The sequence below is a fragment of the Akebia trifoliata genome, chromosome 7, assembly GCF_017979445.1.
Source record: "Akebia trifoliata isolate Shusen 1 chromosome 7, ASM1797944v1, whole genome shotgun sequence".
Classification (NCBI taxonomy): domain Eukaryota; kingdom Viridiplantae; phylum Streptophyta; class Magnoliopsida; order Ranunculales; family Lardizabalaceae; genus Akebia; species Akebia trifoliata.
The window spans coordinates 1,354,892-1,378,173 of NC_141381.1; the positions used below are offsets into that span (position 1 = coordinate 1,354,892).

Consider the following 23,282-nt stretch of genomic DNA (forward strand, 5'->3'; position numbering starts at 1 on the left):
TAGTTTTAGTCATTTCAGCATTTTTCTTTTCGAAATGTGTTCTTTAGTCCTTCCCTCAATGCACGTGACCAGCTGTCGAAAAGTTAAATCCATTTCTATTTAAAGAGCATAAGTCTGTATGTGTCTCTCTGTCGCTATCTCTGTTTCTCTCTCTCTGCAATTCTGAGGTAAACTTTTCATCTCTAATGGCGTCTAAAACCCTAACCATTCGTTTTCCCCTTATTTAATTCTCCATTTTTTTTTTGTCGAAACCCTAAAATATTCAAATATTTTGTAGCTTTTGAAGTTTTTTAGTGTATTTTAATCTACATTTGGATCACACTCTCACATGCGTTTCTCTGAATCACAACGTGATTGCCAGAGAATCTCTTAGTGGATTTGTGGATCTGAGGATCTCTCCTCGATTCGTATAATCCATTATTATTATTTTTTTCCTTTATAGATGTTTGACGATCTTCTCACTCAGTAGTTCTCTCTAACTTTTAGAGAGACTCTGCTTCAATCTATCCATATCTGAGCTGCATTTGTACCAGGTGATTCGAATGCTTCTCTATGTGTTCTTTGATTCTAGGTCTTTTGGTCTTGGTTGATTGAACTGTGTTAATCTGGGGTCCTTTGGAGCTCTCTTCGTGTTAGTTGGTTGAACTAGATCAGAAATGCTTAGTTTCTGTTAATTTCAAATTCGAGCTAAAAATAATAAAAAAATCTGATTATTTTAGGGTTTCTTTTGAACTTCATTTCGCTTGTACTTTATACTGTTTTGGTCCTTTTGGAACAAGGTAGGTTTGATGGATCTGTAATATAACAGTACATATCTGAGATGCTTACTGTTAATATTTGTAGCTGCTGTTAGAAGGGAAAAAAATGGATCTTTAGGGGTTTATCTTTTGAAGTTCATTTTACTCTTAATTTTTATTGATTTGGGCATTATGTAGCTTTTGAATTCATTGTTTTGTCCATTTTAACTTCATTTTTCTTATAATTGTTACGGATCTGTACTTGGTAGCTTTTGCCTTGTGTTAATGATTGCAAATCTGTTCTACTTAATTCAAGCGGTCTCCGCGTTACTGCCATACCGAATCAGCTACTGAGAGCAACTCCAACCAGTTTCTAAAACTCCATATTTAGAGAGAGAGACGTCCGAACCCAATACCAACCGGCCTCTCTTTTAGAGAAACCCCCTCTAAATCACTGTTCATATCTAAATATAGAGATCTGGAGAAATTATGGTGGACCCTCTAAATCACTAGTCATGTTTTCTAAATACCCATTTTATCCCTCTTTTTTTTCGTAAATATCATTTTTGACCTTCTCTTTTCACGGAACATGTTTTAAATATCATTTATTTTGTCAAGTGAATGAATAGTGTTTTAGAGAAGGAACAGTTGGAGTTCAAATTGTTTCGGAGGTAAGAATCTTCTCTAAATTTATAGACATGGGTTGGAGTTGCTCCAAGGCAATAGGCAAAGTAGTCGCTGTTTTCTGTGATTTTCCACGGTCCTCACGTACTTATTCTGCAATTCGTGAATGGTTTATGGGTGTATTTATTATTATAAGTTCAGGATTTGCAGAATATGTTGCATTTAATGTTTTATATTCCAACAGTTGTCAAGGGAAATCTAAAATCTGGAGTCCTCGGATTTTAAACTGCTGTAGCACAACATGCAGGAGAATTGAGACCCAACATTTGGTGGGTCCAACCTGAGAGACCAAAGGGTTAAAAACTAATATGATTGGATGATTTCGACTTGTCAATATATGCTATTACCTTGGAATATCCAATTAAACTGTACAGCTCAGATGATTAAGAACAATCCTATTCACTCTGGCGTAGCTCATCAAGTTTGGTCTTTTTTTTTTTCCTTTCGTTGTTCAATTTATCTTGGTGTTCCCCTTTTTCAGTCCGGTGCTTTCTTGATTATTGGAGGTCCACAGATTTTGTTGGCAGGGAGAGGATTCTTTGGTACCCTTTACCCCTGGCCGTGTGTTGGGGTTTGTGGAAGGAGAGAAATGGGCGTATCTTCGAAGGGAACCACTTTTCTATGCAGGAGATCGTTTTAAGTGTTGTGGGTTTGTTGTTTCATCGGTGTAAACAGTTCCACGAGTTTAGGGGTTATCGTTTTGAGGATTTCTTGGGAGCTCGTAAGCAAAGGGTGATTGTGTTTTGAGTAAGGGTGGTCTCGTGTGAGACATATGTCGAATATCAAGATTTTGTGGTTGAGGATGGCTTTTTTATTTATTTTTTGAGACTTATCTTGGGTTTTGCTTCGAATTCTGATATAATGCAGTTGATGCTAGGTATATTGTATTCATTCCTTAAACATTGAAAGATTTGCTACGTTTTTTTTAATAGTATTCTTGATTATAAAGGCTTCTTTGTAGGATTTAGAAGGCAAAAATAGAAAATAAAAAATTCTCCATTTGATGATTGCCGCAATTTTACAAAACTAGGGATAGATTTGTGACCATGATCTTGAGGACTAAATTCTTACCTATTTCGAAGTAAGAATCTGTAGCAGGAAGTCATAATGTTGTTTTTATTGTTGTTGTTGCTTTTTTTTTCCTTGATCGGTAGCAGGAAGCCATAATGTTGTTTTGCTTGTTTGCCGAGCTGTCTATCATTGCAGTCTGTTGTTGGTTATTTTTCTGATTTGATTTTGTACAGGTGTTTATACTTGGTAAGGATCACTAAGTGTTGTTTTTGTTAATGGAAAATTCTCAAATATGCATTTTTAGTGAAATAATTTGATCTCTTAGCTGTAATAATAATCCAAATAAATTAGGAACTGAACCTATAACAAGGAAAAAGTTCAACTATTAATAGAAAAAAACTACTTAGATTATTTTTCCCTGAAATGGGTGGACTGTCTAGGTTCATCCCAATCTCTAAAATATTACCTAAACCTTAAAAATAAGATTTATTTTATTAAAATTTCAGCATTCATCATGATGGGATATTAGGATTTTAAACACTTCATGTTGATAAATCCACAATTTTTCATGTAGTTAAGATTTCTTAGAAAATTCTTCTTTTAGGAGGTTTCTGCTACTTTGCTATTACTCTTTTTTTGCTTTTACGAATGGATTGCTATCTTAGTTTTGATTGAAACTTATTTGATTTGTTGGGAATGTTCTGTACAACTTTGAGCATTTCCATTCCCTTTTTTATTAGTGCTCATGGTTTAAAGTCAATAACTAGATTTTAAATTCAAACTCTTGGTTTTCCAATGCTTTTGTGCTGGTTTTTTTGTTTGATTATTCTAACTGCATGCAAATTCTAAGTTGATTTCTACTCTTTTGTTTTTCCATTTCTTTTTGTGTATTATTAATGTACTAGAGTTCACTTGTGCCTCCGACACGGGCATCCTCTCTCAGGTTAAGGGGTTAAAAGTGAAAAAAATAAAGTTGGTTGATGTAGGGGTGGCAATCTTAACATGACCCATGAACACGACTCACAAACAACACAAAATTAGTGGGTTTGGGTCAAGCCTAATTGGGTTTAGGGTATTATTGAAAACTTTTAAGGTTTAAGGGGTAAAAGATGAAAAATAATAAAGTGAGTTAAAAGGGTTAAAGAGAAAATATAGTGAAGTGTAGAGAAAATAAAGTGGGTCCCACAAAAATATAGTTTGATGGGTGGGTAAAAGGGGATAAAAGTAAAAAAAAAATAAAGTTGGAAGGGTATTATTAAAGAATTTTGAGGTTAAAAGGGTAAAAGATGAAAAAAAAAAAAGTTAATAGAGGAAATATAATAAAGTTTAAGGAGTGAAAATAAAGTTGTGGGGGTAAAGAGAAAAAATAATAAAGTGGTTAAAGTGGGTCCCACACAAAGGTTTGTGTCAAACAACTGTAGCAGTCCAGTTCTGTTTTATTATATAGATTTTTATGTTAACATTCAGTTCAAATTTGAGGCATTCTAAGTTACTCAGTTAGAATGGGATGCCTCTTACCTTATATAGCACAACATTACACTTGGTGCCTATGCATGGATTGGGTCACCGCACTTTATACATCCCTCCTAAAAGATCTCTAAGGCCAAATATAGGCTCAATCGGATGACTATTTCCATCTGATCCATTGCATTCTATTGGAAGGTCAAAACTCATAACAGTAAAGCAACTCTACATGTTGGATTGCCACTATCATTTAAGCACACCTTTTTTTTGTTTGTGTGTGGTTTGCGCCAATTGGTTGAACACATTATTACCGTTGTTGAAGGTATTCTATAACATTTGTTGTTTCTATAAAATTTTCTATTTTAGCAGACATATTTCCTTTAAAATCTGATTTTCATGTCTAACTTAGGAAGTTCAAATTGTATCTACAATTCCATATATGTTGATACGTATCTGCGATCTATGGGAGCTAATAACTTTTCTTTTCTATAATAATATGGCCTTTATCAAAGAGAATTTATGGAGGTTTTTTTCTTGCTACATATCTAGAAAAAACACTAAATCATACCATTTCAGAGTAGGTCACCCAAGTAGATGTGCTGTTTATTCTCCTTAATAATTATAAGATTTATTGGTTTAGGACTTCTTAGCTATGAATTTCCAAATGCCAATGTAACCATCATCCTTTGAAGAAGTCACAAAAAAGGGGAGAACAACGTATAGGTACTGTTCATGCCACTTCTCTTAGCTTAAGATCTCAATGTTCTTCCTTGCAGAAAAATTACAGCATGTCGGATTTAGAGGCTCCTTTGCGTCCCAAGAGGAAGAAGATTTGGGTGGACTACTTCGTCAATTTCCGTTGGATCATTGTTATCTTTGTTGTCCTCCCAATCTCCTTCACTATCTATTTCCTCACCTACCTTGGTGATGTCAGATCTGAGAGCAAATCCTTCGAGCGTCGTCAAAAGGAGCATGATGAGAACGTCAAGAAAGTTGTTAAGCGCCTTAAACAGAGGAACCCATCAAAAGACGGTCTTGTTTGCACAGCCCGCAAACCCTACATTGCTGTCGGGATGCGAAATGTTGACTACAAACGGGCACGACACTTTGAGGTTGATCTCTCGGAATTTCGAAACATTCTCAACATCGATAGAGATAGAATGGTTGCGAAAGTCGAACCCCTAGTCAACATGGGCCAGATTAGCAGGGTCACGGTTCCAATGAATCTCTCCCTTGCTGTGGTTGCTGAGCTTGATGATCTCACTGTAGGGGGACTCATCAATGGGTATGGAATTGAAGGAAGTTCTCACATCTACGGTCTCTTCTCAGATACAGTTGTGGCTTATGAGATTGTTCTTGCTGATGGACGAGTAGTGAGAGCAACCAAAGACAACGAATACTCTGATCTCTTCTATTCAATCCCATGGTCTCAAGGAACATTGGGGCTACTTGTTTCGGCCGAAATTAAACTCATACCCGTCAAAGAATACATGAAGTTGACTTACAAGCCGGTGGTGGGGAACTTACAGGAGATTGCTCAGGGCTATATAGATTCATTTGCACCTCGAGATGGAGATCAGGATAATCCCGAGAAGGTCCCAGACTTTGTAGAAACCATGATTTATTCTCCCATGGAAGCCGTATGCATGACTGGGAAATACGCTTCCAAGGAAGAGGCGAAGAAGAAAGGTCACGTGATTAACAGCGTGGGGTGGTGGTTCAAGCCGTGGTTCTATCAGCACGCCCAGACAGCACTCAAGAAGGGAGAATTTGTTGAGTATATACCTACAAGGGAATATTATCATAGGCACACCAGGTGTTTGTATTGGGAAGGAAAGCTAATTCTCCCATTTGCCGATCAGTGGTGGTTTAGATGGACTATGGGGTGGATAATGCCTCCCAAGGTTTCGCTTCTCAAGGCTACCCAAGGTGAAGCAATCAGGAACTATTACCATGAGATGCATGTGATCCAGGATATGCTTGTTCCATTGTACAAGGTTGGGAATGCACTAGAGTGGGCCGACCGTGAGATGGAGGTATTTTTGCTTTCTCTCTCTTTCTAAATATATTTTGATTGCCATTTCCACATTATGAAATCATCTGTGCAAATAATTCAAGTTCAAGTTACTCTTGCCTGACTAACTTAGTAAGATTTGAGGGTTGTGAGCTCATATCTTGCCATCCAAAAACAGTATCCGATGCATGTGATCCAGGATATGCTTGTTCCATTGGGAGTTCAGTAGCCATCCATTGTCAACACCTTGGATCAAGCTCAATAGCTTTTTTTTTTAACCGAGTTTTCCCCTGAAATCTAGAAGGCTCTTGTGTTGGATTGCCAATGTGGACCAAAGTATCGAAGTTAGTAAGGAAAGTGCTTTTCTCGTAGTTTCTTTTCTAAAAGTACTCACTGAACTATTTTGCCGTATTCATGGGTCAACAACGTTTCATTGCGCAATCAGTTGGAGTGAGAGCTTCTATTGGTGGACAAAAATTATAGTCGTTCATGCAATCTTTACCCATCATTTCTTTGATTTTCTTTCCTTTTTTCCCTTTATTTTTCGATGGTTAACAATAGTTCTAGCTCTATATCATAATCGATTCGACAGAGAAGATTGCCAGTGTATTATAAATTTTGAGTGATAACATTACTTTGATCAACTCCATAATACAAGAGAACTTATATTGCCACACCAACTTTTTTCATAACACACTAATTAAGGATATGGACACACACATACAAAGGTTATGAAACCATTGGATTAAAAAGATAAAAAGAGGGGAGTAGTTGGGATGACAATCCGACAACAGCCAACCTTCAATATCTTCCTCGACACCATATTTGATTCATTGTTAGAGATATGTTTGTTCTTTCTTGATTTTTCTCCCTCGCTCTGAAGTAAATCTTTCATCTATTACTTCTTCCAGGTGTACCCCATCTGGCTATGCCCACATAGGCTATACAAGCTCCCCGTGAAAACTATGGTGTACCCTGAACCTGGGTTTGAGCTAGAGTGTAGACAAGGAGATACAGCGTACGCCCAAATGTATACAGACGTCGGTATCTACTATGCCCCAGGACCCGTCTTGAGGGGTGAGGTGTTCGATGGAGCCGAAGCTGTACGTCGGATGGAGAACTGGTTGATTGAGAACCATGGCTTTCAACCACAATACGCTGTATCTGAGCTAAATGAAAAGAACTTCTGGAGGATGTTCGATGCTTCGTTGTACGAACAATGCAGGAAGAAGTATGGAGCTGTGGGGACGTTCATGAGTGTCTATTACAAGTCGAAGAAAGGGAGGAAGACTGAGAAGGAGGTGCAGGAAGCAGAACAAGCTCACCTTGAGACTCCTTGCGCCGAGGTTGATTAACCAGTAGACTGATTTCTTTATTTTGAATTTTGCTCCGCAGTTCATCGTCATCGTAGTGAGTTTTCCATAACTGATTTAATTGCAAACTTGGCAGTTCTGGGTGTGAATTTTTCGTCTGATTTAGATTAAACTTTGTTTGGATTTTACGATGCTTACCAATTCTGGGTGTCGATGGAAGTGATTCTATGGAAGCACTTTTATGAAAATTGTGACTGACAATAGTTGCTTGATGTTCGTGTTTGGTGAAAGTGCTTCTTAGGCTCTAAAAATGCATTTTTAGTAGTAGTGAGGCATTTATTGGAATCTTAGAATTTTTTTGAGTGTATTTTGATCGTTAACTTGAAAATTCTCGTACACCTTTTGTCTAAATCGAGGCTTGTGGCTGGCCTGCTAGTGGATTCTGGCGTTTGTGAGAATCTGAAAGCTGATTCTGTACCAAATATAAAATTTTGAGTGAAATTGTTTTTGGAGACAAAATAAACTTATTTATCTTCTGCATGGATATAAGCCATGCACATGGTCCATATGATTATCTATTAAAATAAATGGTCATATAATTGTTAGGTTGCAGTCAACGTGATCGATAGATTTTGAATCGGATGGTTCAATCAAGTTGTTCAAATGTCTTTGATCAATTTAACATTTCTTAAGATCTTTCTTGCACAACTTTTTTGCCTGTAAAAAATCGAGTAAGTTTTCCATTTATTTCATTGGGATTTTACGATAATTTACACTTGGGAATTTATTTTCAACGAGATCATCACTTTTAAGGATAAATACCTGTGATCTCACTGTTAAATAATGAAGGATGTATCTGATTTATTAAGTTAGAATATCGTTGCTTCGTGTTTTAATTTTTATCAACGAGAGTGAGATCCTCACTTTTAGAATAAACTACTCGTGATCTCGCTACCTCATGTTCATGCATGTTTTAGGAATTACAATGAACATTGTACAGAAATGGGAATTTTAACAAAAGTTGTTCATGTTTTAGAAATTTTCTCTTTCGATTAAATCACCTAAAAATGGCAAACTACAGAATTTTGTTTTTTCAACTAAAGAATTTTATAATGATATATAAACATACAAAGCAGGGCCAATGATTCCAAATCTGCAAATTATTTTTAAATCAAACATGAATTATACCTAATTATTGAAAAATCATTTTTCGACAAATTGATTGCTTGTAGAAAACATTTTCTCTAGAAATCGTCAGAGTTGACTCATTGAATTACTCAATTCGTCTGAGTCAATCTTTTCACTTGAGCTACACGAGGCACTCCTTGGGTGGCTCATTGAACCTCACCATGTCCCTACAATAGTCATACACCATGTGCTTCGCACGTACCCATTTAAGTTGGTGGCTCTTGTGGTTGTTCAACCCATTCATCCCTGGCTTGTCCCACCAGAACTGGCCCACCCTACTACATTTTTCGATGTTGTCATCGGCCTTTGTTGACGACTCACATGCATTGATCTCGAAAGATTGGAAGGTTGAGATGAAAGGAGAGCGGGTCCAATTTGTCTTCACCATCCCCCCTTGTGTCGCCCAATCATCAGCGTTCCACAACGATCCGTAGATTCCCATAGGTTGAATTTTCGGGAAAGGTACACCATTTTCTTCTTTGTTTTCGAAAACTCTGATTGGAATTCCATCAACAAGAAATCTGTTGAAATTTGGAAAAAAAAAAAAAAAAGAGAGTCAATTTTAAGAAGAATACGAAAAATATTAATCGTAAACGTTTGAGGCTCTTCATCAAATGAATGATTTGAGATGAGAGAATACTCTTAGGGATTCTTTCGAAAATTGGATCTCTTAAAAACTTGTACTAATCCCTAGGATGCCAATGCCAATATATAAGAAACCAATGTTTCTCCCCTCGTCGGAACTATCAGGGGTGGAGCCAGGATTTTGCCCATGTGGGGGTAACCAAGAGTAGAAATATTTTTATCCTAAGAGAGGAAAAAAAATTTGTGGGGGCAACAGTGGCAGATTTTTTTAATCTTAAAATCTGTCGCAATAGCTAACAAATCCATAGAGTTTGAAAATTATTGTGGGGGCAAGTGCCCCCACTGTAAATCGGCTCCTAGCAACCATACTAATTATAATCCTCAATTTGATTTCTTAAAACAAAATTTTTTTTGTTCTTAATTATTTTACAAATAATAGTATTATGAATAAATATTAATAATGATAATGATGATGACTTGGAAGTGAGCATTCATTTGATTAATTACACGATGTGGCGTCGATTCCAAAGTATGGAGTAGCTGTGGAAATCTGTCGTGGGATCGAACCACAGTGTATGTCGTTGCTCTCGATTTCCAGTACCATTGACGTAAATATTTGTCTGAACCAGATAAGGTTCACCACTAACATTGCCGAGGAACTCAAAATCTACTTCATCATGATTTGGGCCCTCTGACGACATCTGCATATTTAATCAATTAATCAAGGTTATGTTTAAAATAAAATTCAATTTCACTATAATTATAAAAAGAAAAAAATGGAAGAAGGAGACATTAAGCCTATTAGTTTACCTACAAATCATTGTAAATCAACATAAAACAAAAATTTGCAGTCATTCAGATCTTGGTTTCACCTTTCACCTAGCAAATCATTGTAAATTTTTTGCATGCCACATTTTCCTGGGAAAATGAATTCCTTAGAAAAATTCCATGGGAAAATGATTTACTCAAATTTGAGTGCACCTAGAAAAATGTCAAAAAAAATAAAAAGGAGAGAGCTGGGAAATGAGATAATCATTTTCCTCCTCAACGGGTTGAGAAGACATTTTCCCTCCTGCAAACGGGAAAATTTACTTTGGATGAAATTCGTTTACTATGGAAAACGTCCAATTATACATTTGAAAATCTTATTTTTCAGGAAAACCCATTTTCCCATTTATTTTCCACATGCAATCTAAGAATTCTTGTAAAAATTGTACAAAATTTGTGAATTTACAGCTTTTAGCAGGGCATAAAAAACCATAATTTGGGGTCTGTTTGGATAGACATTTCTAAACCATAACTTACATAGAATGTTGTCACAGTTCCAGCTGAGTCACCTTCCACAAGCTTAATTTGTACACTCGCTTTGCCAAACAGATACTTTCTTTTTGACCCAAACCCACAACCTTTTCACCACAAAATAATCCATATTAGAGTAAACTACTGTGTGGATTGTGGTGGATCCCCTACTCCAGGAGTTGTGTAATGTTACCCAACTCCATGTACCATTGTAGTAGTCCACATTTACTTTCTAGCCATCTGATTCAAGGATATCTATATATAGGCTTGTTCTTCAAGCACATAAATAAAAATTCTTGAATCCAATGGCTAGAAATTATCAATCGAGATTATTTTTCTTATGTGGGTCCAATGAACAATTTTGATAAGACCAATCCGATAACTTCGGGACTGGATCGAGGATTTGGGTTTCAACCACGATCATCGGATTTGATAACTTATCAGATCTGTCTCGGATCGACAGTGTCCCTATCCAATGGTACTATGTGAATTTATTATATATTTTTCTTAAATAAATGAAGTTTATTCTTATGTTCTATATCAAATTGGATTTGATCCGATCCGGAATGACCCAAGTGTTATTAGATCAGATACGGATCCTAATATTGAGATCCAACAAGGGTCGGATCCCTTTCCTATTCAGTTCCCGGTCTGATCCAATTTCTATCGGATCAACTCCATGCCCGAACTAATCCAATCTGGACGGTTCGACCCAGTACCAATCAAGATGGTTTTCTTTTGTGGGTCCGTCCAATGAAAGTTGCTCCAACATTCATGAACAAAGAAAGAGAGAGAGAGAGAGAGAGAGAGTTGAGCTAACCAGAAGTAGTATCTAGAGTAAGCTTAAGCTGGTCTCCTTGGTCCAATAAGTGATCAGGTGCCCAGTAGGGTTGGAAGAGGTCGCTAAAGTTAGAGGACCTCGCTAAAGTTAGTAGCGTAGCTAAATATAGCAGAAATGCAGTAAACCTAATCGAAGAGAATGATGATGGTGCATCCATTCTAGCTTCTGAAGCCAAATAAAACGAAATCGACCCATATTTATAGCCCTCAGATGATAACTTGCGTGGGAGGTGGGAACTAAGTGGCCACGTCAGCTTCGGTTATGGGACCCAAGTTTGCTGACTTGGCGTTTATTTTCTAGAACACAGAATATATTTTCTGTGGGGTCCATAAACCACGTCATCAACAACTTTAGAGCGGCGCCACTATAAGGAGAAGAATCTAACAGCTGTTGCTTTAAGAGAAAAAATTCTAATGGGCTGTTCTCCACTTTGGCTGCTTTTGTGTTTTTTTTTTTTCGGTTTAACTTTATTAGTCATTTATTTTTTATTCGTCTATCAGACAAGACCCATTCTCAGATTGAAAATCCAGTGGTGTATCTCAAATATTTTACAACAGAAGCCGACACCATAGTTAGCAATTCGGTGAACGGAAAAAAAAATGATATGAAAATAAATCGGATATCAATTAGAATAATGATATATTAATTCGCTCGAAAATTCGATGAAAAAAACGTAGGATAATAAAAATACGATATAAAAATAATTTAAGAACGATTTAGATCTAATAATTTTTAAAATTTTTAAAAATTTAGATATATATATAACATATGATATGACCTAACAATTCTAATCTACTAATCAAATTATCAATACTTAAATTAAAAATATCTTAAGTAAACAAGTAAACAATTAACAATCATATTCATCGAATAAAATATATATTCGCAATTAAAGATTTAGTTTTAATCCATCTAATAATTAATGTAAATGAAAAGTATAAAACATGATATAATAATTAATCTCATCATGTCCTATGACTTAATTAAATTCAAAAAAAAATTTCTTGTCGTTTCTAAAAAATTATTAATGCGAAGTAGATGGACCAAATATTTTGTCAAAAAGAATATTTCACGATTAGATATAATTTCATCTTCCTTTTAAAGTTCTTCACTACCATCATCAACGTATTTTGGAAGTTTCCTAAGTTGTTCAAGATTAATTATTTTTGTAGAAATAATTTTCAACCTAAGATTTTTTTTTCCTTCTCTTGTGTTTTGAAGTGTGAATTGAAAATAGAGAAATACAAAGTATTTTGTTAAAATATTTACAAAATATACGTATAAATCACGATTTATTCGTTGGAAGTCAAAGATTTGTGAATTAATCTGAATCTTTGACACTAATGACAATTTTGATTGGGAAGAGTAATATTCGTCTAATTCGTAAATCAATAGCAAATTTACTAATTATAATCGAGACACATTCACACTCAAACAAACTCACACATGGGAATATTGATTCTACTCAAAGCGAGAGATATTGGCATCCTGAATTTTACTTATTAACATCACAATTTATTGCCTCACATGATAAGAGAGTTTCTACTGGCACCCCAACTTTTGTTTATTCTTAGGCATTAACTTATTTTTTTGTTTCATTTTAACTGGAGTGTAATAAGTAAAAGTTGGGGTGTCAATAGCAGCTATCAAAGCTAATCATTTATCTGGATTGACTTCAAAGATAGCTTCCTGTTCCAACGTTTGAATTTGAGCTTCCAACTCCTGTAGAAGCTTCAAACTTCCACTCAAATAGGGAGTAACCAGAAGCTCTCTGCCATCCAAACATGGCTTATAAACCTTAGCATCCCAACATGAATATTATTTCGCCATTTCATTCTAATCTATTTATGATCATATCTTCAGTAGTTATGGCATAATGTGCATCAGACAATGAATTGGATGTCTGACAAACCTAAGCACATATTGGAATTATGAGCAGCTTCAAGTCCTAGAACCCACTCTCGTTGGCTACGCATGCACGATCACACCCACCAGTGAATGCGGCACATCAGCGGTTCCTGCTTGAGACTTTTTTTATGTGTGTGTGTATATGAGTAGAAAAAAAAATTAATTCCAAAAGAAACAGATGAAGAAGATCTCATCTACATACATCTTTGAACTCTTTAAAGTGCTTGGAAAAGTTTCCATAACAGCTTTGTCGATCTAAGTAAGGCAAGAAAACATTTGTTATAACTTAATATGAACAAGGAATGGAGAAATATAAGGGGGGGCATTATCTTATTATGCCCAAAAAAATTACCACAAAAAAATACAATTCCTGCCGCCAAGAGAACGTTCCTCTGCCGATAAACATGAATTTACACAAATGGGAGATCTAAATAGATGCAAGGCAAAGCAAATCAACTGTGGGTCAGTCTTTAGGTTCTGTTCGTAAGGGAGATCACTTTCCAACCTGCACATGGAACAAATTTCTCGATTCAAGATGTCTTTTCTAGCTATTCAAATTTACTATAGAAAGAGGTTTTGAAATCAACAACACAATTACATCCTATTCTAGGAAATCCAGAACTGTTATCAAATTCAACCGATCAAAAAAAAAATAAAAAGAAATTCGTAGAGAGAGACGCGGTGGGAGGCATCAAGTTACCAAAAATGCCCTAATCTTTCATTGAAAGACAACAAAACAACTAAGGATATTTTTGCAAAAAAAAAAAAATTATCAGAGGATGGTAATCTCCAATGAAGCATTGGATGTTGGCATTCCCCATTTATATATTACTGATAACGAAGAGCATTTCTCCATTAACCACCCCCCCCCCCCCCCCCCCCCCCACACACACACACCCCAAAAAAAAAAACAGATGTTAAGTAATAAAGCATATGGATTTCATGATCTTCAATCAACCTAAATGAATAAAAATATGGGCAAAGAAAAGTAAAATAATTATACACATTCTAAACAGAAAATATTGACTGACCTGTTGTAATAGGATACTTGTGATCAAAGGAAGCAAATGTGAAGCATGTGGAAAGGTTTCCCAGAATTACTTGATCCAAGAAAAGCATATAATATTGGCTTTTAACGGGTGCTGTGGCAGCACATCAAGGATTGAAGAAACTCGAACCACCCACATTGAAAGCAATCAACACTGCTATTCCTGTGATCATCGCCAGCCACAATAAGGCTGACCCTGAGGAAAATGAACGTGCATGAATCAATGACCAAATCAACTAAGAAATAAACTTAACACATTATGACAACCTTTAAATGACAAAAAAAAGAAAAAATGAGATAAGTTACCTCCGGGACTTTCTGAACCACTTTCTGAATTAAGGGGTATGGATTCAGCAGTACGAGTGCGTGGTCTTGAAATAGTTGATTCGGAATTTGAGGCATCTTCAGAAAATTTACCGTTTCCTGTTTCAGATGTTACTATACCTTGAAATTCTTCACTTACAAGCAAAGCTGCAAGTACATTCATAAAAGATTCTTGCTCTGTTCCATCTGAACCAGTTTGACTCTGTTTGTATGCATCAACTACTTCATCAGAATCTGACACATCATCATCGAATGCATCAGTCTCCATGACTTCGACTTTAGTCCCATCATCTTCTTCATCCTCAACATATGCTTTATACGTCAATCGAAGCAAAATTTCTCCAGAAGATCCCTTTCCAAAGAGACCCCAGCCTCCTTGTAAGACCACAATTCTGTCTGTTGGTACAGTGTCCTGAAGAGATCCAAGCCCAACCTGGAAAATAAATGACATTCAACAGGTATTACAAATGTACACATCAAAGGAAAACAAAATAAAACTTTTACACAGTTCGACGGAAATGTTGAATATCTTTCCAATGTTGGATAGCTCTCATAAAATTCAAGGAACGGTAATCACAGTTCTAATTTATTGTAGGAGTTACTATTATAGCTAATAACCATCGTATCTGAACCAAGAGCAAAAAAAAAATAGGATTTAGGGTTGTTAGCTCAATGCATGCATGTGCTTTATGCGCAAATTTGCAAAGGAAACTGTCTTTGCCACTTATTCTCCCTTGGCCTTATGCAAAACTTTACAGATTTGTCTCCTCAACCTCTTGGCATTTCATGGGATTTTAGAACAATATTCTAAACAACAAACAACCTAAAAGGAAAAAAAAAATCCTCACTAAATGGCCACCTTGGAATGAGAAAAGAGGTGATTGACATGCTTTTAGTTCCTCGCACAAAGCACATTTGCTTGAGATCAAGAAATTCGTTGAGGCGGTCCAGCATTAGGTTGTCCATTACGACTGTTGATACAAAATCTCAACTCTAGGGGGAACAAATAATCCTTCATGGAACCTATTGAGCATCTGTCACCCGATAGGCCCCTGAACCTGTCGTAGAATGCCCAGACCAAAAATAGTCAATTCAAATTATCAGTCTGTACTCCATGATCCTCACCCAACACCAATGAAAATGTAACTCAAGCAAGTTAAAGAGCGAGACACATTCCCCAATCCTTTATACTATAGCTACTCCTACATTAGCACACCCAGGTGTTGAGATCTCTGACGGGCCAAGGCCCTGCCTAGATCGTTGTCAAAAGGCTTTGGTTCTCCTAGTTGAATCTTCAATACCACTTGCCCAATAGAGCCATGTTCATGCTTCTCAATCTTCTCAACCTGATACCCCCATACTTCATGGGCCTGCAGAAAAAATTCCAATGGACCAAATGGTATTTTTGGTTTACTTTGTTTCTCTCTCATTCCATAAGAAATCTCTCTGAATAGTCTCAAATGCCTGAATACTCAAGCTGAATGCCAGGATATTGAAGCCGACACCTTGAGTAGAGATACATAATACATCCGTATGCTGGTATATGTTCTTCTGATTAAATGGTCAGTCTCCTCTACACTTTCACTACTAGATCCCTTATCCTTACAGAAACAAGAATCCCCACATGAAGGCCAAGAGAGGCGAAAGGAAATTTCCTTAATAAAAATTTAAGGCCCAGGCACACTATGATGAATTAGAATCACTTGAATTTTTATCATGTGGTGTACTGGAGAATCACCATAATTTGTGAGTCCTGTCTAGCTTCTCTACAAAAGTTGGAAACCACTTCACAGGGAAAAATATAAAGAACTAGCATAAAAATTGAAATTCTGAAATTGTCCAAGCATGGGCAAGCAAGGTGTCTAATGAAGAGGAAGTGCTACTTGCATCTCACATCAGGTCGCATTTGACTATATAATTAATCTGAATTTATACGAGGCCATATACCACACATTCAATCTAGTATATGTTAAAAAAACATCAGAAGGGTTGAGATAATTTACCTCCCCTGAACCGATGGTCCAATCTGTGAATCCAAGAGAGTCCTTCACCTGGATCCATAATTTCTGTTTTCTGGGGTTAGAAACAAGCATATGAAAATCCTGCCACAAAGCAAAAGTACACAGTTATCAGATAATAATACATATATCCATTTTAATGAATATCTAACTGACAATTGAACAGTTAGATATCAGAAAATAATATCTAAGTAAAAAAAAAAGACAATAAAATATGAGCAAACAAGAAGGTAATTCACTTGATTCCAAATTGGCTTTCCAGGAGGCCCAATCACAGTGGTTTGACTGTTCTTTTTGCTGCGGATTACTTGATCACCCAGGCTTAGCACAACATATGGATCTGTTTTTCCTGAAAATAACATCGGGAATCAGTGAGTCCAAGATATGAAAGAGAGAAACCTTGATAATGGAATACTGATAACTGTACGATCAAAATGGCCTTAGGATAATAAAAGGACCTCCATACATCCAATTAACCCCCCCCCCCCCCCCCCCCCCCCACCCACCCACACTTACTTTTTTTTTTGATAGATAAATGCAGATTTCATTAAAGGTGATCGAGATGACCAAGAGAAGAGCTACAACAAAACCACTCAAAAACAATCAGGATAGTCTACAAGCCCACTCCAACCACCCATGAAATCCTCAAAGTACCCATAGAAAATCTCATTATCCCCTTAAGAAAATACAACACAAAGTACATAAGATGATTGAATGTTCAATATTGGGAAGAAGACAGTGTACCGTAGAAAACATAAGAAAGCTTCCGAGCATCAACTAGGGTTACTGAGAGTTCTCCAACAAAATCTTTATTTCCTTCTTGAATTTCTCCAGTTTTGAAATCATTTGGAAAAGGTCCAACTGCTTTTCCCTTCTGGAAATCAAGGACAATCTTCTTTGGACGTACAAAGAGTCGAGGCAGATCCTCAGTGAGAAGTTTGGTTAAGAACCTAGAAAGATGCAACCAAAAAAATTTAGTTAAGAAATGGATATAGAAGAAAACAGGCATAGACAATAAAGAGCAGGACATATTAGAAGGTATCTATTATCCTTCACATAAAGGCAACACCCTATTCATACTTCCAAATAATGTAAACAAAAAATATCATAATTGTCATGTTGTTTCAAACCCAGAGGGTTTGACGGACGAGAATATTGCTTCTATCCATCAGCACCACTCCAAATCAGACCTCTCAACAGAAGATGTAGAAGGAAGAAGAAAGCTGAATCAATAAGGAGAATCCATGAATTAAACTAGTCCCTTAATTCAAGCTTATAAAAGTTTTCCAAGGGAAATTTTTAACCAGTTCTTTATTCTTATTATGTGGATAGTTTTGCACATCAGACCAAGGCAGGAAAGGCTGTTATAATTAATGAAGAGGAAGTGAGTGCAGGAGGGGACTAAGGTGTGGGAGGATAAGTTGTTCAGATATGATCCACAATCAATTGCAGACTGCATTTTCCTTTGAAATAGCTGAAAGATAATACAGTGGCATTATCTTGGTGATAATTACCTGTGTAAATTAGTTCCAATGAACTGGCACACACTAAGATACCACAACACAAAACATCTAAACCATATCCCAAAACTATGATGTGGCCAAGCCTCGGTTAGGCTAATATAGAGCATAAAGAAGAAGAATATGATTTAGTATTCCAAGGCATGTCCCATGTTGTGTTTATTTGATTCTAGTTTTTCCCATAGTGAGTCTTGAAGCTTATAGGCATGCAAAGCACATACCCCGGATAATGCCTATGTAAAGGGTCTTCCAAATTGTTGCATAAAACAAACACTTTGAATGCATTTATCATGATAAAACTCCAAATAGATTACCTGACTTGAACATTTGTGCAACTGGACTGTATTAGTCTCATCTTTGCATTTTAGTTCATAAAATAACGTCTAGTCAAATTGATTACTAAGAAATGTACTTACAATTAAGTATATATGGATAACAATGATGTTCCAGAAGCATATCACAAACAAGTTTCATTTAAACCAAAAAGAAACAAACCACACTGCATGAAAACAAAAGAAACGATACTTCTGCACCTTATCTGGGACAGTATAATAGTAGTAACGAAAGAAAAGTGTAATTTTTTAGCTAAGTAAAGACAAGAGCACTTACATTGAGAGAACAGGAATTGCTGGAGGATTTCCCATTGCATGCAGAGAAGAAGAAAAAAGGCATATATAAGTAAATCAAAATTTGAAGTTAGAAAAAATCTATTAGCAGGGTCTAATAGCATATGCAATTCAATGTGAATTATAATGCCTAGTGCAGGTGTACATTGCAGTCAACAATTAGATAGAAGAAAATGTATTCTGTAATCAATATGTGTGTGTGTGTGTGTGATAAATACAAATAAAAAGAAAATTTTCAGTAGGGGTGTGGCATCTTTAGTCAAGAATAAATAGCATTATAGCAGTAATGCTATAATATCAAAGCTTTCTGCAGTTTCATTATAAATTTTCTCAACATTATCATCGTTTCCACAATGTTTACACCATTTCCATGAAAATTGTATTAATTTCCACACTAACTGAAATACTTCCATTTCCATGCTGACCTAAGTAGATACCGAAATCGAAATTTAATATCTTGGATCTAGGAAAAAACTTATGAGAATTTAAGCCTTAAAAAACCTAAATGATTGGGTGGTGGAATCTATTGATATGTTGATTAGTACTATAGAAGATAGCCTAGTCTCCCAGGGCAGTGAGGACATGAAAGTTTGGAAAATGAGTCGAGATGGTGTGTATTCAGTCAAATCCATGTATTTTATACTTTTTGTCGGTAATTTTGTGCCCTTCCAAGCCCCATAATTTGGGATTCTAAAGTACCATTAAAAATCTCATTTTCCGCTTGTTGTAATTCTTTGGATAAATTCCTCACAATTGATCACCTTATTGCTTGCAAAATCGCTATTTTCAACTTTTGTTGCACATGTAAGGTCAGGTTAATCACTTATTGATTCATTGCCAGTTAGTCTTATCAATATGATCATTCTTTCTTTTCTCTCTTGATCTCCCACCCTGAAAGATTGCCAAGGGATTTTTTAAGACCTGGTCTTCAGATGACTCTCAATTGTTGGTAGATGATCAAAGTCAGTCTAATTTTTATCTTGTCTTCTCTTCAGTTTTTGTAGTGTCTGATTCTCCAAAGCTTGAACTTGGAGCTTGTTGTATTTCCCCTTTTTTTATATTTATAAAATTGTTACAGTTATCAAAGAAATATACATTTGGTTATTCCTTTCCTTCCACGAACTCTTGAGAAAAAGAAGGAATAGGAACATAAACCAATGGATAGTTCCTCCATGTTTCGGCCAATAAAACATGTGTATGTTTTAATTTTTCAACCCAAAAGAAAACATTTTGTTTCAGAAATAGACACCACTCAACTAATGTTACATTAGGAGGTTAATAAGTTTGTAAAGAATAAAAAATTCCAAAAAAGGAGAAGGTATAAGATACCCATGAGATTGAACAGACGGAATGGAGACAACTCAAACTTTATCTTCGGAAGAGAAACAAAAGCCCATGAGGCAGCTCCCACCCAAGGCTCTGATGGTATTAACCGTAATTTGACCCATAGTTCTCCATCAATATCAAAATCCCGAACTCCAACGGGCACCGTGATTGGAATAATGCCAAATTTTAGTGAGAGCATCAATAGCATGCGAGCACCACCTGTATAACGGAGGCCAATTTGATACCTAGAAAATGTAAGAAGGAAACAAGAGATCAGATAAACTCAACATGGATTTTATTGTTTCAGTAGATTATAAACTTCCAATTCCAGAAGTGGCAAAAACAAATTAGACCACATTAAATATTCATATTGCAAAAATTTGATGTCTCACGTCACAAACTCAAACTCCATCATTACATCTTTTGAGAATTGTTTAAGCAACAAGGTGAGGTCGTGAAACTATTCAACTCAGAAAAACTATATATTGAGTCAACATAGTGAAACCTATACCATTTTAGTTATTTATTTTCTATTTGAAAATTTTAATGAGTTGATGCTGACACTACATACTGAAATTTTTTGTTTCAACTACAAAATATATTCCAAATAGGACTTGACCACTTACTTTATGCTCAAGCCATTTTCTTACCATGAGAAAGGAGAAAAAATTATGGACTTTGAACCATATCTTTTTGCACTAGATATAAATGAAGTAATTGCTCATATCCATGCGGGGGTCCTTAGGAGTCTAAAGGCGTTAAAGAAAGTCATAACAGCACGGAATTCAAAATGTAACTTTAGCACGGACAAATAGAGACGATGAGATACCCCTAAGTGATCATTTTCATGAGGCAGCATGTTCATGGAAAGAACGCGGTCAAGACCCAAAAGTCAAGTAAAAACTAAAATAAATTAAAAGGCAAATCTACACATTTTTTATCCCCCAGTTGTACATATTTTGCATTAGATAAATGATACTATCAATGATAAGTGTAATTTCAATACTAATAATAAAAAAACCATTAGCACAAACAATTACATCCAGCTTGATTGAAAAGTGAGGGCTACAACAAATACCCCCATAATTAATTTGACAGGCATAATTTTCGCTGCAAAAGGAGCACAAAAGAGAAATACAACAAACAAAGAAATAACAAAATAAAATGTATTTCTCCCACGATGGTTTGTGTTCAACTTACTGCAAATCATTGACACGACGAGAAGTTCTGCGCTCGACATTTCTGACTGACAAGGGCTCTTCCCCCAATGAGAATTGCTTTATTTCAACTCTCTCCACATAATCGGGTTTCTTCAAGTCATCAATGACAGGCTGAAGTAACCCAACGAGCCAATTTTCAAGTCCAGGTCTATACACCTTCCAAAGTTTTCCAAGAACCATGTTCACCCATTCGACGGACTCCTTTCTTTGAAGATCTTTTTCAAGGAACAGAGAAAAACTAGTAGGCACTTGTGGCCAAATACTAGGCCGAGCATCACCATCCAATTTGTTTCTCCTCCTTGACATCCAAAGTTTATCGAAAACAACACCCACGAAGAAAAAGAACACAAACAGACCCGCAACACTGCGATTAATTGGAGGCGAAGGAATAGGATGAATTACTCCTAACTGAGTCCTGAGCTTATCTACCAAAGGATCTTCCTGAAAACTTGTGAAATTTGATGCCATTTGAACCGACTCCTGAGAATCCAAGTCTCCGTAATCCAACTCATCAGACAATCTATTAGCGACTAATGCTTTTGTGCTACTCCTCGCCAAATTGCCGAATTTGAAATTCAGGTTATTGGGGTCTACACCTTTGGCTGATAACATATATGCTCCACAACCTGCTCCACAACCCCTTTTTCTTCTTTTATGGAAAGATTTGTGTGATATAAGATGTCCAAGAAACACCCTTGTACTAATCAACCTCAAACTTATTTCTCTCTCATTTCCACTCTGCACTCTATCTAGCTTACATGGACAGATAACAGGAGAAAGACAGCAAATCTGTCTAGCAGTCCAGCTCGGAGAAGCCGGTTGCAAAACCATTTATATAGCAAAAACTAACATGAACTCGAGGAAAAAAAATTGAATCCAAAATTGTACAGAAACCTACCAAATCCGTAATCTGAGTAACCTTTGATAAAGGTACATCAGATTAAACTCCATAAAAATCAAAATCTCCATGAAATTACTGGTTTTTTCGAAATACAAAAAGAACAATCAGAATCCAAACACATAGCGATGAACATGGATTCGAAGACGAAAAGTAGAACCAAAATTGTGGAGAAATCTACCAAAGGCCTGACCTGGGTAACATCTAGTACAGCTACACCATATTAAACATCAAAATCACCGTGAAATTACTGGTTTTGAGCGATGAACATTGATTCAGACACGAGATTGGAACCAAAATTATACGGAAACCTAGCAAAGATGTAATCTGGATAAACTCTGATAAGCTCACACCATATTACACACCTTAAACATCGAAATCAACATGAAATTACTGGTTTCCGAAGTACAAAAGAGCAATTAAAATCCAATACGGCAACGAATATCAATTCAAAGACGGAATTGGAATAAAACTTGAACAGAAACCAACCAAAGACGTAAATTGGATAAAATCTGATAAGGCTACAACAGATTAAACACCATAAACATCAAATCCACCGTGAAATTACTGACCTGGATCTTATATATCAAATTTTAGGGTTAGAGGTCAAGGAAATGTGATATTCGTGGTCAGATAATTGGGTTGAAAGTTGAAACCTTGAAATGGAGTTAAAGAACGAACGAGAAGTTGGAACTTTGAAGGTGGAGAAGAAGAAGCGTGTGAGGTCGGTACATGTGAGATATGGAAATTGGTAGTGGCTGATGCCGGGCCCACACTCTGTGATCTGATTGGTGGCCTTTGATCTCAAACCATTAATCGCTAAATCGTTTGAGAACAATAGAAGCCTCAAACGGGGAAAGACGTGTATGAATGTGTTTACTTAACATGTACACGTGGTTCTAAGCATGGCCGGAACGCGGTTTCTTTACTTTTGATTTACACTACAAACACGTGGTTTGTATGATGACACTGTTTAGGTTACATAAACAAACTTTTCTAACATCAAACGACGTTTGATGCAAAGCAAAGAAAAATACTTGTGGTGATTGGTCGATGTAGCTTTTCTGATGCACCACTATGTGAAGAGAGCTGCTATTGGCACCCCAACTTTTACTTAATACATCCCAATTAAAAAAACCCAAATAAGTCAAAGGCTGAGAATAAATAAATAGAAACTCTCTCCATTTGCCTAATCCTCATTGTAAAAATGTTTGAATGTGTTATAATACTTTGTAATGTTAAAGAATTAACTTGACCA

The 23,282-nt window shown here is 36.1% G+C and overlaps 3 protein-coding genes across 3 annotated transcripts; 1 reads left to right on the plus strand and 2 right to left on the minus strand.

The window, feature by feature from the left end:
- Positions 1-217: 217 nt before the first annotated feature.
- DWF1 (cell elongation protein / DWARF1 / DIMINUTO (DIM)) lies at positions 218-7,495 on the plus strand. Its single transcript, XM_086446963.1, has 3 exons — positions 218-533; positions 4,673-5,932; positions 6,822-7,495. Exons 2-3 carry the CDS (start codon positions 4,685-4,687, stop codon positions 7,263-7,265), a joined length of 1,692 nt encoding a protein of 563 aa, XP_086303089.1. The 5' UTR covers positions 218-533; positions 4,673-4,684; the 3' UTR covers positions 7,266-7,495.
- An 845-nt stretch (positions 7,496-8,340) lies between these two features.
- On the minus strand, positions 8,341-11,589 carry LOC147397889 (xyloglucan endotransglucosylase protein 6-like). Its single transcript, XM_086446964.1, has 4 exons — positions 11,116-11,589; positions 10,302-10,402; positions 9,504-9,697; positions 8,341-8,932 (listed from the first exon to the last, which is right to left on the minus strand). The coding sequence occupies exons 1-4, from the start codon at positions 11,291-11,293 to the stop codon at positions 8,533-8,535; spliced, it is 873 nt and encodes a 290-aa protein (XP_086303090.1). The 5' UTR covers positions 11,294-11,589; the 3' UTR covers positions 8,341-8,532.
- Positions 11,590-13,223: 1,634 nt separating this feature from the next.
- NTMC2T5.2 (Calcium-dependent lipid-binding (CaLB domain) family protein) lies at positions 13,224-22,830 on the minus strand. Its single transcript, XM_086446965.1, has 9 exons — positions 21,107-22,830; positions 19,910-20,151; positions 18,564-18,582; positions 17,179-17,384; positions 16,674-16,783; positions 16,420-16,518; positions 14,399-14,849; positions 14,076-14,288; positions 13,224-13,549 (listed from the first exon to the last, which is right to left on the minus strand). Exons 1-8 carry the CDS (start codon positions 21,955-21,957, stop codon positions 14,200-14,202), a joined length of 2,067 nt encoding a protein of 688 aa, XP_086303091.1. The 5' UTR covers positions 21,958-22,830; the 3' UTR covers positions 13,224-13,549; positions 14,076-14,199.
- Between the last annotated feature and the right edge of the window lie 452 nt (positions 22,831-23,282).